At 37.9% G+C, this 16,862-nt stretch overlaps 1 protein-coding gene across 1 annotated transcript in view; it reads left to right on the top strand.

Moving 5' to 3' along the window:
* The first annotated feature begins 572 nt into the window (after positions 1-572).
* LOC129232429 (protein phosphatase 1 regulatory subunit 12C-like) overlaps positions 573-16,862 on the top strand; it is a 42,912-nt gene continuing 26,622 nt past the window's right edge. The window contains exons 1-2 of the mRNA XM_054866574.1: positions 573-1,268; positions 13,303-13,311. Coding sequence (XP_054722549.1) covers positions 573-1,268; positions 13,303-13,311 — 705 coding nt within the window. The remainder of the gene's footprint in view (positions 1,269-13,302; positions 13,312-16,862) is intronic.

Below are 16,862 nucleotides of genomic sequence, written 5' to 3'. Positions count from 1 at the left end.
TTCATGACTGATCACTGCTAATCAGTTAGAATCAAAATTTCTGCACTTGAAAAGTAAACTTTTCATTGGTTATCCAATCATCAGTTTTAAACTCTTGTGTTAAAAGTTTCTTATTACTTTTTCCTGTTTGAAATCCTGTAGCAACGTTAAACCGACTGAACATTTTCTTAAGTTAATTTGAACGTACGGCAAATATTTGCTTATTTCACAGATGGGAGCATTAATAGTCAAGTTTGAAGTCTCCATGTGGACTGGATATACCAAGGAAATCGCTGTTGAACATTTACTTTTTAAACCACGATTCTGAAGAAAGCATTTTTTTGTGTGTCAGTTTGTTTTGGTTATTGGAGTGAGGTGTTGCAACTGCTTGCAAACAAATAGTCTTTCTATATCTTTCTTCTAATATCTCTCTTCTCGCAGTTTGGTAAAGTCATGAGTGAATAATTGTTTCTGTTGATGATTCAAGGTCTGTTTTATAAATAATTGCTAGCTGAGAGAATATTGGACAGTTCAATTTTGCGAAGATTTATAGCTTTGGGAATTTTTTGCTACCAAGTTTTTATTGTTCAACAATGGCATGTGATTTAAAAAACCAATGTAGGGACTGTTGTTCAAAGCCTTTTTCTGGTGATTCACAGTTAAAGCAACACGTAAGAGACCACATTGACGAAAAGCCATTTTTACGTGAATGTTGTTCAGACACATTTTCTGATGATTCGCAGTTACAGCATCACAAAAGTGTCCACACTGCGGAAAAGACGTATCCATGCGAGATCTGTTCGGAAGGATTTTCTGATGACTCACAGCTGAAGCATCGCATTCAAAGCCACACTGATGAAAAGACGTATCCATGCGAGATCTGTTCTGAAGGATTTTCTGATGAATCACAGCTGAAGCATCACATTCAAAGCCATACTGGTGAAAAGCTCCATCCATGCGAGATCTCTTCGGAGGGATTTTCTGATGACTCACAGCTGAAGCATCACATGCAAAGCCACACTGGGGAAAAGACGTATCCATGTGAGTTCTGTTCGGAGGGATTTTCTGATGACTCACAGCTGAAGCATCACATGCAAAGCCACACTGGTGAAAAGTCGTATGCATGCGAGCTCTGTGTGGAGGGATTTTCTGATGCTTCACAGCTAAAACATCACATTCAAAGCCACACCGTTAAAAAGCTGTATCCACGTGGATGTCGTTCGGAGGGATTTTCTGATGCTTCACAGTTGAAGCATCACAAAAAAGCTCATACTGGCAAAAAGAATTACGTATGTAAATTTTGCTCACACCCGTTTACTCACGCTTCGAATTTATCGGCGCACATAAGGTCCCATACGGGCGAAAGGCCATATTTGTGTAAATACTGCTCAAAAACATTCGCCCAGCGCACCAATTTAATGTGCCACATCAGGAGGCTCCACACAAGAAAGACGTCGCATTCGTGCGAGTTTTGCTCTAAGACTTTCGCCACCGTTTCGAACCTCGCGGCCCACAGGAGATACCACACGGGAGAGAAACCGTACGCGTGCGAATACTGCTCGAAGGCCTTTTCCCAAATTTCGAATCTAAAGTCTCACATAAGGACCCACACCGGCGAGAAGTGTTATTCCTGTGAGTACTGTTCAAAGGCGTTCTCCACGTCCACCCTCCTCAAGCGGCATGTGAGGACCCACTCTACGGAGAAAGTGTACTCCTGCGAGTACTGTGCGAAGGCGTTTTCGAACCCCGCGAAGTTCCACAGGCACATGAGGGTCCATTCCGGCGAGAAGCGGTTCCCGTGCGAGTACTGCCCCAAGGCGTTTACCAGGGCTTGTTATTTGAGGAGGCATGTAAGGATCCACGTCGTCGACAAGCCCCATGCCTGCGGGTACTGCCCGATGACGTTCGCGCTGCCTGCGAACCTGAAGGCACACGAGAGGGTACACACGAGCGAGAAGCTGTTCAGCTGCGGGTACTGCTCGAAGGCGTTCCGCACGGCCGGGAGCCTGAAGACCCACTTGCGGGTGCACACGGGGGAGAAGCCCTACGCTTGCGAGCACTGCCCCAAGGCCTTCTCGCACGCCGCGTCCTTGAAGACGCACGTGAGGGTGCACACGGGGGAGAAGCCATTCACGTGCGTGCATTGCCTGAAAGCCTTCTCCGACCATTCGTACTGGTTGAGGCACATGAGGAGCCATCCCGAAGACAAAGCAGTGGCTCAAGGTTAGCCATTTCGGATCGGATTTTTCATTGTTGCGCTGCTAGGGTTACCACAGCAAAGTTTTGAGTTTCACCAAATTTGCCGAACGTAATATTTTACTCAATAAACAATTCACGTGCCGCTAATAATCGCTCGCAGTGAACAATCACCAAACGCGATAACTCGCCAGGAAAGACAACCACTCTATCACGCGCTCCGATCCAAAATGGCTGATCTTAAGCCGATGCGTCGGCTCGTATATATGGGGGCCTTAGTTCTCGGTATCTGTTTTCTGATGTTTGATTCTAGTCATATTTATTAAGAAATGCAATCCTGGCAGAAAATTGTGATATTTTGAATTTTGTAAAGTAGCATCTTCCCTGTGGTTTACATTCACCAAAATTTTTATGACTAATTTGTTCATTTATCTTCTCTACTAATTGGGAAGAAGAAAGTTTTTATGTATGTATGTCTGTGACTTTTCTACAGCCAAGAACGTTTGATCGATTTTCATGCAATTTCGGTTAATATTGCTTTGGAACATGGGCTGTGCACTTTGATTTTTTTTAAATGTGGTTTTGTTCTTTTTTTTTTTCTTAAATCCAATTTTAAACCGAAAAGTGGCGCAAAATTGCTTTTCTGTTCCGAGTATTTACTGCGTCATTTTTTAAATTGCTATCATTAGAAAGCTCTTAAAAAAACTACCCCGAAAGAATTTCGCTCTGTGTCAAAAATTGGCACACGAGAAGCTGTTCAGCTGCGGTTACTGCTCGAAGGCGTTCCGCACGGCCGGGAGCCTGAAGACCCACTTGAGTGGGTCTTCAGGCACACGGGGGAGAAACCCTACGCTTGCGAGCACTGCCCCAAGGCCTTCTCGCACGCCGCGTTCTTGAAGACGCACGTGAGGGTGCACACGGGGGAGAAGCCGTTTACGTGCGTGCGTTGCCTGAAAGCCTTCTCCGACCATTCGTACTGGTTGAGGCACATGAAGAGTCATCCTGAAGACAAAGCGGCAGCAGCAGGGTTGCCACGCCACAGGGAAAACACAGGGAATTCAAAAATCAACAAAAAAACAGAGAAAATCCAGGGAATTTCGAAAATTTCCTCAAAAACCTGGAAAATGCAGGGAATTTTTTTTCCTTCTTAAATTAAAGTTACAAAAATCAATTCCCAAATATATAAACTACCAAAAATTAAGTAAATAGTAATAATTATAATGAGAATATTAATAAAGTTCAGAAATAAAGTAAAATAAAAAATGGTAATTTTGCTTGGAAGTTTTTTTTAAAAGTAAATATTAAAATATTTATCATAAAAATAGAATCTTGAATTTCATGATAATTTAGAGTGTATGAAATGAGTCGTCAATAATCATTGTTCTGGGTCACTTATACACTTTTAGGTCCATGGCTAAGAGAAGTTTTTTTTTTTTTTTTTTTTTTTTTTTTTTGAATAAAAAGTTGAATATATGCAACCACCATGCTATTATTTCATTTATTATGAATTCGTATTTATTTTCCCTTATTTATTTAGAAATTTGTGTTTCGTTTTTTTACCCTGTGGTGAAATTATCAAGATATTAATGTTCTTTTCCAAATAATCAGTGCTCGCTCGTTTGTAATGTTTTATTTTCATACAGGGAAAGCACAGGGAATTTTTTTCCCAAAATTGAGTGGCAACCCTGCAGTGGCTCAAGGTTAGCCATTTCGGATCGGATTTTTCATTGTTGCGCTGCTAAGGTTACCACAGCAAAGTTTTGAGTTTCACCAAATTTGCCGAACGTAATACAGTAGAACCTCTGCTAAGGGACACCTCTATTTAAGGGACATTTATTCTGGTCCCAGTCCCTTTGTATAGGGAATTTCATGTATTTACCTCTAATTAAGGGACACTCTGTTTAAGGGACAGTCACAAAGCAAAAAATGGAAAAAATAACGTATAAACGCATAAGAAAAAGGGAATTTACTGGAATTCAAGTTTCACTTTTTCTCTAAAAATTAATTGAGGTAAGTTTGACATAAACATGTGAAGGAAACAAGAAATGTGTAGTAAAAAAACTTGCTGAAAATAACATGCATGATTTGACCTCTCAAAAATTTATTCCAGCAGGTTCAGGGTCGACGGAGAGAGCTCAACAACTAATAAGCTTTGTATATAAAACTAAAAACTTGAACATTAATTGTAATTCACATAGTATTACATTGTAAATTACAAAACATAAAGCATGTATTGGATTGCTTCAAAATTATTTGTGTATGCTACAACGCTTTACCATTACAAAAAAAAAATACGTAATTTTAAGTAATAAAATAATATTAACTTAGAAATGTAAAAAATTATGAATTTTATTTAACATCATGAAACATTTTCAGCGCTTAATCTTAAGTGTTAATAGTTAATGCTTAGTGTGATATTATACTACTAAGTATACGGCATGCATCCATTCATCCACCTCCGAATAAGGGACACCTCTATTTAAGGGACAAAATGTCTGGTCCCCTCAGTGTCCCTTATTGAGAGGTTCTACTGTATTCTACTTAATAAACAATTCACGCGCCGCTAATAGTCGCTCGCAGTGAACAATCATGTTAGGCGTAAATGCCTGTTAATAACAACAGTAAATAATCCTATCCCATCACCTCACAACACCAATAGTAAAAGAATGTTTTTCCTAAGGGCCGTGGTAGCCTGATCGGTAAGGCATTGGACTCGGGGCCGGAGGGCCTCGGGTTCGATCCTTGCTGGTCGAAGACCCACCGTCGTCATTAAAGGGGACTGGGCGACGTTAAATATGCTCGTGGTCTCAATGTCCTCCAAGTGAAACGATACCTCTGGGGGTGCTAGTACCAGGTAGCTATTAGCTCTTGGACTAGTTCTAAATTCTCATTAACTGTTCGATCCGGTGATGGTGCTGCCATCTATCGGTATATAAAATAATGGAGGTAAGGCACTCAGTATGCAGACCTCGACATAAATGCAGTTGAAGTCAGTTGTAACTCTGAATCGAATCGAATCGAATGCTTTTCCTTACTTATAATGTATTGCCAATCATTCTGCATGACTGGGGTAAAAGACTATTATCAGCACTCATTCACGTCGGTCGAATCGACCGAATGTTTGGTTTCACTTTCGTCCACATTTGTCGGGAACTCCGAAGTGGATGACGTCACATGAAAGTTTCTAGAAGGAATCTGATGGCACGTGTGCTCGACGATAGCAGTGACGAGTGTCCGCTCACGTGACTCGGATATGCTAATGACCCGGGGGGATATTTAAACTGCTCGCAACATATGTTCTCGTTTTTTTTTTTTGATCATCTCTCGTCGTTGTAGGCGGTCGCTCGATCGGCATTCGAACTTGCTTGTTCGTGCCGCTCGCTCTTTATTAGAAATGATGAGCTGGAATTGGCTTATTTCCCAATATGTTTACTTCATCGAAGTTTTTAGTCAATAGTCATGCAGTTTGCATTGCAGTATTAGTTATCTCATGCAAAAGTAGCATGTGGAGAGATTATGATCTTAGTATTTATTTTTATCATTTACAGCGTGTTTTAACTATTTACAATATTGTTTAAATAAACTTCATGAAAGTTAGAAATAGCTTGTTAGTCTTATTTCCGAACTCACTCTGCTAGTATCAAAGAAACATTGGGGAGATATTATTAGATTAGAAATTCTCCCCCAACAAATCATCAAACGCGATTACTCGCCAGAAAAGACAACCACTCAATCACGCGTTCCGATCCAAAATGGCTGATCTTAAGCCGATGCGTCGGCTCGTATATACGGGGGCCTTAGTTCTCGATATCTGTTTTCTGATGTTTGATTCTAGTCATATTTATTAAGAAATGCAATCCTGGCAGAAAATTGTAATGTTTTGAATTTTGTTAAGTAGCGTCTTCCCTGTGGTTTACATTCACCAAAATTTTATGACTATAATTTGTTCATTTATCTTCTCTACCTATTTGGGAAGAATAAAGTTTTTATGTATGTATGTCTGTGACTTTTCTACAGCCAAGAACGTTTGATCGATTTTCATGCAATTTCGGTTAATATTGCTTTGGAACATGGGCTGTGCCCTTTGATTTTTTTTAATGTTTTTTTTTTCTTTTAAATTCCAATTTTAATCAAAAAGTGGAACAAAATTGCTTTTTCTATTCGGAGTATTGACTGCGTCATTTTTAAATTTGCTATCATTAGAAAGCTCTTAAAAAAACTACGGTGAAAGAATTTCGCTCTGTGTCGAAAATTGAAGAACCTAAATGAATTAGAGCATCAACTTTTTCTTACTTTAGTAGTACTGAATTTAAAATTAAGAGTCCGATTTTTTTTAAATGTTATTTCTATTTCTTGAATCATCATTTGCGAGAAATACAAGAATACAATCAGCGTGATAAGGTAGGTAACCAAAAAAAAAAAAAATCAATTGAAATATTTTCCCATTTAAATGTCTGTTTTTTCCGTCCCTGCATTTTAGTGTAGTTGTATTTTCGGTAAATAATAATAAAAAAAAATGATGTAACTTTTATAGGTGTTTGCACGGCGTAGTTCAAAATGTTAGAATTTAGGAAAAATTTCAGCAACTTTTATTTTTGTTTACTTTATGCCTAATGCCATTTTACCTTTTAAGATAAGAAAGATATCCCCCCTCCCCCTGTCGCTTTCAAAATTTTCAATACTGCCAGATCCCGATTAAGATATCAGGGAGCGCCGCTTTTTTGGAGCCAATCAAACTTTACAATTTTAACCATTGGCTAAAACTGTTTTAGCCATTTAGGCGCACCAAGAAACGAATGCTGTAGGCCACAGTCTAGTTGGCCTATTAAGTGATGAGACCCTTAAAGATAATGCTGGTTTCTGCCAGCAAAAAAAAATCGGTTTTTTTTTTGAGCAATCACGATTGTTTATTGCTTTTATTTGACTGTTTTGATGTGCTATCATTTTATTTTCCCACCAGCACCCTCTGCAGCACCACCGTCGACTGGCCGCCTCACGATGCTGCTCCTATTGCGAAGGCCGTCTGCAGGTTGCATCCATGTCCTACACACACGCATACATACACACACCTACACACACACACAAATACATACATACACAAACACATACACACACATACAGACACCTACACGCAACTACCCACACACTCATGCCTGCACACAGACACAAACACGCATACCCCCCCCCCCCCCACACACACACTCGTGATTGCGAAAAACAATTTGAATTCAAGATGTCAAAATTCAAATTAATTTTAATTTTTTTTCTTATTTTTGCATTAAATGATCATTGAATGGAAACTAAAATTTCCAATTTACTAATTGTTATTTTCATGCACATTCTTAGTCTTGTATATTTCTTCTAATTGTACATCATCTTATATAGTTAAAAACTGAGCGTACCTTTGTATGTATCTGTCTGTATCTATGGCGATTACTTCCATCTATCCGGAAAGTGTTCCACTCTCGGAATTGAAGCTGTCACGTGACGCATGACGTCATCTTTCCGAAGTTGGTTACTTTGATGTGTCCGGAATATTTCAACTTCGGTAATTCGCTTCGGAGAAGGGTTAAAAATTACCGACAGCAAAATACGTCTCTGTATTTCAGTTCCCATGCCGGATAGATTAGTTTTACACGTCTGCTATCGTGACGAGAGCCACATTTTCGATTTAAATAACTTATAAATTGTTCGGTACTTTATTTCTGCAACTTTTTGCATAAATTGAATGATGATTGTACATTTGGAGGGTTGATGTTTCAAAGCTGATCAGAGATAATAAATTTGGAAATTCTTGGAAGAGTTTCCAACCGAAAAAGTTTTGGTGAAAAAAGTTTGTGATATAATTTTCCAAAAGAAAAAAAAATGAAACGACTTATAGCTTTACAGTGTTGTTCGCTATATGACCAACCCCCGATTGAGGTTTCAACCTCTTTTTAGTTAATATCAGCGCATGTTACAGACTCATCTCCATGATCATTCATTTCAAAAAAATAATAATAATAATAATTTGAATTTTGTCATCTTGAATCGAACTATGTTTTTCGCAATCACGAGTGTGTGTATGAAGGCTTGTGTGGGGGTGTATGTGTTTTTGTTTGTAGGGGGTATGTGTATGTGTGTAGGCATGTGTGTTTGTGTCTGTGTGCTGGCATAAGTGTGCGGGTAGTTTTGTGTATGAATGTGTGTTGGGGGGGGGGTATGTGTATGTGTGTAGGTGTCTGTATGTGTGCGTGTGTGTATCTAATTGTGTATGTGTGTAGGTGTATGCGTATGTGTACATGTGTGTTTGTGTGTGCGTGCGAGTGTGTGTAGTGTATGTATGCGCGTGTGTGTAGGACATGGATGCAACCTGGAGACGGTTTTCGCTAGAGGAGCAGCATCGTGAGGAGCCGGTCAACCGTGATGCTGCAGAGGGTAGCGGGGGAAAATAAAATGATAGCACATCAAAACAGTCAAATGAAAGCAATAAGCAATCGTGATTGCTCAATAAATGAAAGAAAGAATGAAGGAAAAAGTTAAGCTAAACAATTATAAAACGGTGGGAAACAACAATGTCTTTTTTTATTTTTGAAAAGTATTTTGACTTCTGTAAAGCATTAGCGAATTTATTTCTAAAAAACTTGCATAAAAGTTTGCATTTTTGTTTCCATTTTCTAATTAAAATATGTAAAATCAGTTTCCTCTGTGTGAAATCCAGAACAATGAACATATTACTTACTAACAATATTGGTAATAAAGGAGAGCTCCGAAAACTCGGTACTCGATAATAAGGCTGAATCCAGAAAACTCGGTCACCATAGGGCGTAAAATTCCCCACCAAAAACACCTGTTGCTTGTGCATTCTCGTCAACCCAGCGTTTTCCTAAACTTGGCCACTTTTCGGTTTCTATTAGGCCGAGTTTTCGGGTCTTTATTGCTCCAAAAGTGAATAAATAAGTCATGTGTGTGCGATATTACGAGGAACTACTTCTTTTTCTCGTAAACATATTGGATTTTAATGAAAAGACTAATTGTTACTTGAGCAATATTAACGTTGTAACTTAATGTGCAGAAGTAAACATTTTATTTGTCCATTATTTTCTAATTCTGCGTTTTAGATTTTGTAAAAACTGAAAACTACTTCACATTATCATGAACAAATCTTAAATCAAAAATTTTGAAAATAAATAAATAAATCGCACTTTATCAATACGATGTGAACCGTTTCGCACCTGTCCGTGCGTTTGTCTGTATCTCCTCCGGACTATCAGTGCTTACGTTCGACGAGCACGACCGGTAGCGTCCGGTTGGTTAATCACGTGACAGAAATGACGTCAGCGGTTGCTAACCGGTTCACGAACCAATGCTTCATCGAGCGCTTTCGGTTGATCACCGGTTAAGCCCTGGTTTCCTAGAAGCGAAATCACCGAGCTTCGACGTCGCTGCTTGGCGTGACGCTGAAATCAAAGTCAAGTGATTCCAGCGTGCCACTCACGACGTCGGTTTTGGTCGGACGCGCATGCGCAGAAGAATCAAGTTTTCCTCTCGGCGAGAAGCGACGCCGAAGGTCGGCGAATCCCTCCTAGGAAACCAATGCTTTACTTGCGCAGACACTACGCAGGTGAAAAATACATATACAGTGATCTCTCGCTTATACGCGTTTTTCACTTATGCGCGTTTTTCTCACGGGCCCTGCCAGCGATATAGGAAAACAATGTTCAAACAACTCTTGTTCATTTATACGCGAAACCTAAAATGCACCTTTCACTTATGCGCGATAAAATTTTTTCAAGTTTTAGTTAAATCGCCTGTTTACGCTTTGCTTATCGGAAGATTTGTACCCTTCTTGATGTCTCTTGGAATGCTTTCATACACCTTTATTCCAATGTTCAAAATGTTTCCAAGAACGCGTTTTTTTCGCGCAAGTGTGCGATTGGGGGTGCAGTTAGTCTCGTGATTGACATCGAGAGGGGAGAACGGGTTACATGCGAAAAAGGTTGACCTTCCTAAAAGTCGTGGTGAAGCGGAAAGCATTGACATAGCCTATCGAGGATCGTTTGTATCCTTACAAACTATGACACTGATCACGCGACAACTTTTAGGTTTTGTGGAATTTGCTTACATACTATACAGTGTATAAAAAATGACAAAACGTGCAACTTCAAATTTTACATTTTTATTAAATTACAATGCATAAATGGAAATGATGTGCGTATTTATTCATAAGTATCAGTAGTGTACTATTACTATTACTATAACTGTCGATAACTTACTGTATTAAGGCTTATTTTTGGGGTTTTTCACTTATGCGCGAATCTCACTTGTGCGCGAAAATTTCGTTGTCCCCTTTGGTCGCGTATAAGTGAGAGGTCACTGTAATTGGTCAAAATGTCACGTGGTTCCATCAACCAATCAACCAGCTAGAGTTGCGGTCGACCGGCAGATCAACCGGCGAGGCTCATAAAACGACATCGGAAGCGACCAGTTAACCGGCAGCCCTCAAGAACGCTGCGGTTAGCAACCGGTTACTCATCGGTCGACCGGTGAGGTTCGTCGAACGCGAACCATGTCTACCTGTTCAGTACTGGTACATTGGGGGGGGGGGGAGATTGCAGGAGATCCAGAGGAAGCCATTCCGCCCCGTCTCACCTATCTAAACCGATAGGGACGGATCTATGAATTGATAAAAATAGAATTAAAGCCATCAATCCCCCCCCCCCCCCCCCCCCGCAGGCGATGAAAGGGATTGGCGAGCAAGGTGAATTTAAGTTTTAAGGAACATTACAGTTTGAATTCGAAGTGCCGATTCGTTTGCGGGACTTCTGTATGTCATTATATACTCAATGCTGGTTTTTATTTATTTATATATATTTTTTTTATGTAATATGAAGTGGCGCTCGAAATGTTTTATGCATAAAGTTAAGATTATGAAGCCCTTCCCAAAAACATTGTTAAGGGTTCCGGTGCTGCTTCAATTTTCTGGAAAGGACGACACAGTTCTTGAGAAAAACATAGGTGATTTATTTACACTATGTACAGAAAAGATCGTTAACAACTGCTAAATTAATCATCAGCAGTTAAGCAAATATCAATCAACACCGTAAACTCAACGGTTACACACGTATTTACTTCCAAATACGCAAAAATACAGCTCGAAAGGCTTCACAAGACAGAGCAATACATGCCCTCCAGCGTACCGCTACAACGATTCACAAGCAAAAACTAACTCGAGACTGACTTTTTATCATACGGAACGCTTTTTATAGACATCGGAAGAGAACTCTCGAATATTCCACAAGATTCCCGAAAATCGTAGACCGTTATTTTATTTCTTTCCATTCACAAATTTTATCATTCAGAAATGAGGGGACGGGGGCTGTATATCCATTACAAGAAACTATTTACAGGTCACGTCACTACAATAATTTTAGATGAAAGATAATTTAATAAACGCCAAATTTAGACAAATTAACCACAAAAATAATTACTACTTCAGAATTTGTAACAATATTTAACGTTCAGGTTGCATGAAAAAAAATACAATTTATTTGCTCTAGGGCAATTCCATGAAATTGTTTACCTGAGCACCAAAATTTCAATATCAACAAAACTATGAGGTTGTATATCATTTTAAAGCTTGAAATATATATTTTTAAAGTGTACGAAGTTTAATTTTAATTTATAATTTTTCGTACTGAAAATAAGCCGAAACAGATATCTATGTCCTTTCCAGATTTATGGGGGAAAATTTGGTCTGTAGCAATCAACTTTTTTCCTAGAAAATCTAATGCAAAAAAGAAGGTCTTGTTGGTTAAAACGGAACACCCTGTATAATCTATGTACACACAAACCTGTTTTTGTGCGGTCTTTCTTTTTGTAGAATTTTTTTGTGTGATTTTTTTCCCGCGATATATGAAAATTTCAATCAGATTGGGACTCAATTGACGAAATTATTTATGAAACAGACAAAATGTTTTTTAAAATGAACGAAGTTATCTTTAAAACGAACAATTTGTTTTTATGAGGTTCTTATCCACCGCACAAAAACAGGTTTGGGAGTATTAAATCAAGTGGTATAATTTTGTAACTGATTTAAATATCATTTTATGTTCCTTAGCATTAGTTTACCAACCATTGTTTTCATCATTTTATCTGTGTAAACATATAAGGGTCATTCTCCAGAAAACGTAACTTTTGAACGCAAACATTTTTCAATTTCGAAACCTTTTGTTTTCTTTTTTTTTCATTCTTACAAGAAAGTGTTACCTTCTAGAAATAACCATAAACAATGGCCCAGCTAAGTTCCAATTATTTTACTCATAAAAAAAAATAAATAAAAATCGTAAATTTTCATATTATGACATACTATGTATATGTTCACGTTACAAAAATTGTGCTTAGTAGATTACTGGGAGTATACCCTCAGGAAAATTGATGGGAACATCACTGCTTTTAATTAAACAAGTTATTAAGCAACAAAAACAGTCACACAAGGTGTATGACACGCCACGAAGGTTGTGAACCAAAAATTTTCTAAAAAAAAAATTAAAAAATTGTTGTCAGGTTTAAATAGATATATTTTTGATGACATTGAAAATCATCGTTAAATTAATTGTTCCCTAAAGTTTTTACTGTAAAAGCCGTGTGACAGAAAAGTTACACTTTTTGAAGAATGACCCATAAACATAACTGCGGGCCCACCCACTAATTTAAGGCACGAGCTTCCACTGATTGTATTTGTCACTTCAACTTATCTAGTATTAAAATAAATGCTCTTCAATGCCAAGAAATTTGTGGAGCAGTGCCTAATTCTACAAAAATTAGATCACACGCAGCATTACGATTGAAAAACATGGAAGCGAAAGAGATGCTTTGACAGCCGAGTAAACCAGCACGTTTAGTTGTCAGCAGCACTTGGAGTTTGTTTGTCCACCAGTATGACGTCACTTACTACCGCCCCATCTTTGCCGACTACCATGTGTCGTAATTATTGAAGAGGAAAAGCACTCTGTGCAAATGTCCTCTCTCTTCTCTTTGACTGCCCCGCCTAATGTAATATAATGTAGTTAGTTTGCTTGTGCGGGCAACCATTTTGTTCTGTTTGGAAGTGTCTTGTTTCTCGAACGGAATTGACTACGAATTCAGAGCTCCAAAGTAAGTGTTTCAATCGATTCTTTTTTCAAAGAAGTGGAAAATTTATTTTCTGATTCGTTCGTATCCCATGAAGTTAGAATTGTTTCCACTGTTCACAAATTTTGACTTCTAATATTTCCGCCCTGTTCACTTGGGAGAATCGAAACAAGCGGCGCTCTTTTCATTGTTAACTTTCTCTTTTTTATTACTGGTAAATGTGTGACTTTAAGGTTGTATCATTAGTTTTTTTTTTGTGCTGTGGATCGGAAAAGGATATAAATAGCTCGACTGTATAGACTACGAATCACTCAAACAACATTAAACGCCCGAAGCGGTTATTGATTTTCTTATTAAATGAGTACAAAAACAAAAAGCCGAGAACATTCTTTCAACCTCTGCAGAACCAGATGTAAGAATTTGCGATGCAACAAATATTCGGCGCTGTCAGAATACCTAGAGTGCAAAAAATACATTCATTTTCATGCATTGAAACGTTTATCACGCTTAATGGGTCTTTTAGTACATTGACCTTTTTAAGGGTTTTCTTTAATTATTGGCTACAAAAAATGTTTACTGCAAATTTTGACCATTCATTGACTCACACAATAAATTTATACAAAATTTCCGTATGATTTTGGAAAAAAAAAAAACAAATTTCTTTGTACATATTTGGAAGGTCAAGACTTATATTATTTTTGAAGCTTATTTTTAATACGAAAACAAAAGGAATCATAAGTAGATAAAATACAAGCATAAATCATACATGGGGCAAAGGTTTTTTTTTCTTCTCTCAGCACAAAATTAGTATAAAAATTGAACAGTATGACAAAAATGGGGTGTGGGGATGGGGAGTTACCAATCTTTTCATTTTCTTGTTAAATATGACAACTTAGAATCGAAAAAAAATTATTAAAATAGTATGATTTCGTATATAGTTTTCAACAATATGTAAGGTTTACAGTTTGTGAAGATCGTGCTGCAAATTTTTAGTTATGTACAAACACCGATGATGATGCAGAAAAGAAAAAAAATATTCAGAGTTTTTAGCAGATAGGTCTTTTTTTTTTCATCACGTAAAGTCTCCAGATAAGTCATCAGTACATTTAGTACACAATTAGAGAGCTCCAGGTTCTGAAAGACACTTTCTGGTCAATCGAGATAGCATATGACATTTTGTTCTCGTCAATCAAAAGATGACTGGAGGCGGGCGGAAGCAAAGGGGTGTAAATGACGAAATAACAAATGGGGGGGGGGGGATCCTCTCCTCTGTCTTTGGGCAAGAGAGAGTACTAATAGCCCCGTAGGTGCTGCCGTACAGTATAATTTGGAAATTTCTTTTGATGGAAGCCCACCGAGGACCTAAACTCTAAACAGTCCACTCGCATCCCTCTGCTGCCTTACGTTGCTCTGTGAAGTGCGTAACGCTTTTTAGCCGAGGTTTCTGCGGAGGCTTCACTTTGTGAGATAAATAATTACCTTGGTGCTGAAAAGTAAAGTAAGAAATAACAACGTCAAAAAGCACAAACTGCAGGTTGCTGCAGACATGCAGGGGTGCTCACAGGGGGGGGGGGGGTGCAAGTTGCGCCATCTAAAAATTTGGGGGGTTGGGGATTTTTTAAAATTGTTTTATTTATTTAAATTGATTTATTGATTTATTTTTTGTTTAAATTGATTTATTGATTTATTTTCAATTTAAATTCCTTTTATTTTATTTCAGTTCATTTTGTTTGTATTTTATTTTACTTTAGTTTATTCTGTTTGTATTTAATTTTCTTTGTTTATTTTGTGTGTGTGTGTGTCATTGGCGTAGCACAGAACTTTTCGAATAAAATATGAATGATAACAATAATTTAAAATAAATAAATAATATTTAAAAAGAAAAAATATTTTTTAAAAAATAAAAAAAATATTTAAAAAAAAAAAGAGAGCTAAAAATAAAAGAGGGGGGAAGATTTTTAAGGGGGTTTTGTGCCATTGAACTCAGGGGGGATGGGCACCTTTGCAGACACCTGTTTTGGTGTTATGAGGACTGCCTTTTTCAGTGCAAGAAGTGGATGTCTTTTCATCCATAAACTCATTACTTTTTGCGTTGAAAGAGGCGTCCCTCGTAACGCCGAAACACTTAGCTGCAGTAATTTGCAATTTGACGTTGTTATTTCTTATTTTGCTTCACTTTGTGTTTGACTTGCGACTTTGAATATATTTCTACGGAGAATTTTACGTTTGAAACAACGTACCAATCATGCTAAAAATAATGTATTCAGACTTTTCTGCCAGATTGGTGTCAATATTTTTAACGGGGTCATTAATTTTTATTTTAGTTCTGTGTTGACAAAGACTCGAACGAAAGTCAAAAAAGGTAAAACTGAAGTCGAAATGAACTCGGTAAGTGAGACTGTGTGTGTTTTATTATTACTCTCCCGAAATGAAACTAAATTCCATGAATGTTTTGCGACAGCGTTGTGTACTCAAAGCTTTGCAAACGGACTTCTTGTAACAGAACGAATAAGGTGATGAATTTCTAAATGCACTTTTGTTTTCACTGCCGAAGTTTGTCGTGTGCGTCGAAATGACTCGCACTCAAAACTGAATTTCAATTTGTCGTACTTTCTTTAACGACATCGTTCCTCACAGTTTGGGTTTGAATGCAAACACTTCGGATTCCCATTCCTTTCCCACTTCACGTCCCAAATTTGTTTTTGTATTCGATTCGTTCCTCGAAGCGCTATACTTCGACGATCCGCGCCGTAAAATCTTCGACCGAAATGTTTCTGGGAAATAAGTTCCTACGTTGCAAATGGGTGGTGCCAGATCCTCGTGACACAGTGTTTCGTTCGCTGTCACGAATCAAGAGGCACGTCGAGTGTCACGAACCTGGGGCCGACCGTTCATGAAATGGCGACTGAAAAGCATGCAGTCATAAAATAAGCTTAGAGCAATGATAACAACTACTGTCGGTCCATCGACGCGCGCTACAAGTACTACTGTAGCGCGCTACTGTAGTAGCTACATTTTTTAGTAGTTTGTAGTGTAGTGCACTACTTTTTAAAAAAAGTAGTGTAGCGCACTACTTTTTAAAAAAAAAGTAGTGTAGCGAGTAGTTCGATACAAAAAAAAAGTAGTTTGTAACGATTTATGGAAACTACTTTTAAATAAACTTTTTTTAAAAAAAATCAATATTGAAGCGAATTTGACTGGAGCGAATTTTACACTTAAGTACATCAACGGGTGCAAAGAGAAATGGGACTCATAAAAACACGAGCTCACCTCAAGCATATCATTTTTACGTTCTATATGTTGGACACCATTAGTTTGTTTGCCATCTTACTTTTCCTATTTCGCCAATATTTGTATTGAATAGAGCATGACCGAAAAGGAAGAGTAATGAATTTACGATAACCCCCAATTTAGTAACTCCTTTGTTTTTTCTGGCTGCCGTGAATTTCCGTGGATAAACGTTTAAGATTTCAAAGAAATTGTTGTTCCAATACTGTAAAAGTTTTTGCACAATTGTTTTGACATAAAAGGAAAAATATATTAGAGGGTATGGGACTTGAAAAATGGATTTACGT

The sequence above is a fragment of the Uloborus diversus genome, unplaced genomic scaffold (assembly GCF_026930045.1).
Source record: "Uloborus diversus isolate 005 unplaced genomic scaffold, Udiv.v.3.1 scaffold_12, whole genome shotgun sequence".
NCBI lineage: Eukaryota > Metazoa > Arthropoda > Arachnida > Araneae > Uloboridae > Uloborus > Uloborus diversus.
This window is presented reverse-complemented; position numbering and strand designations above follow the sequence as displayed.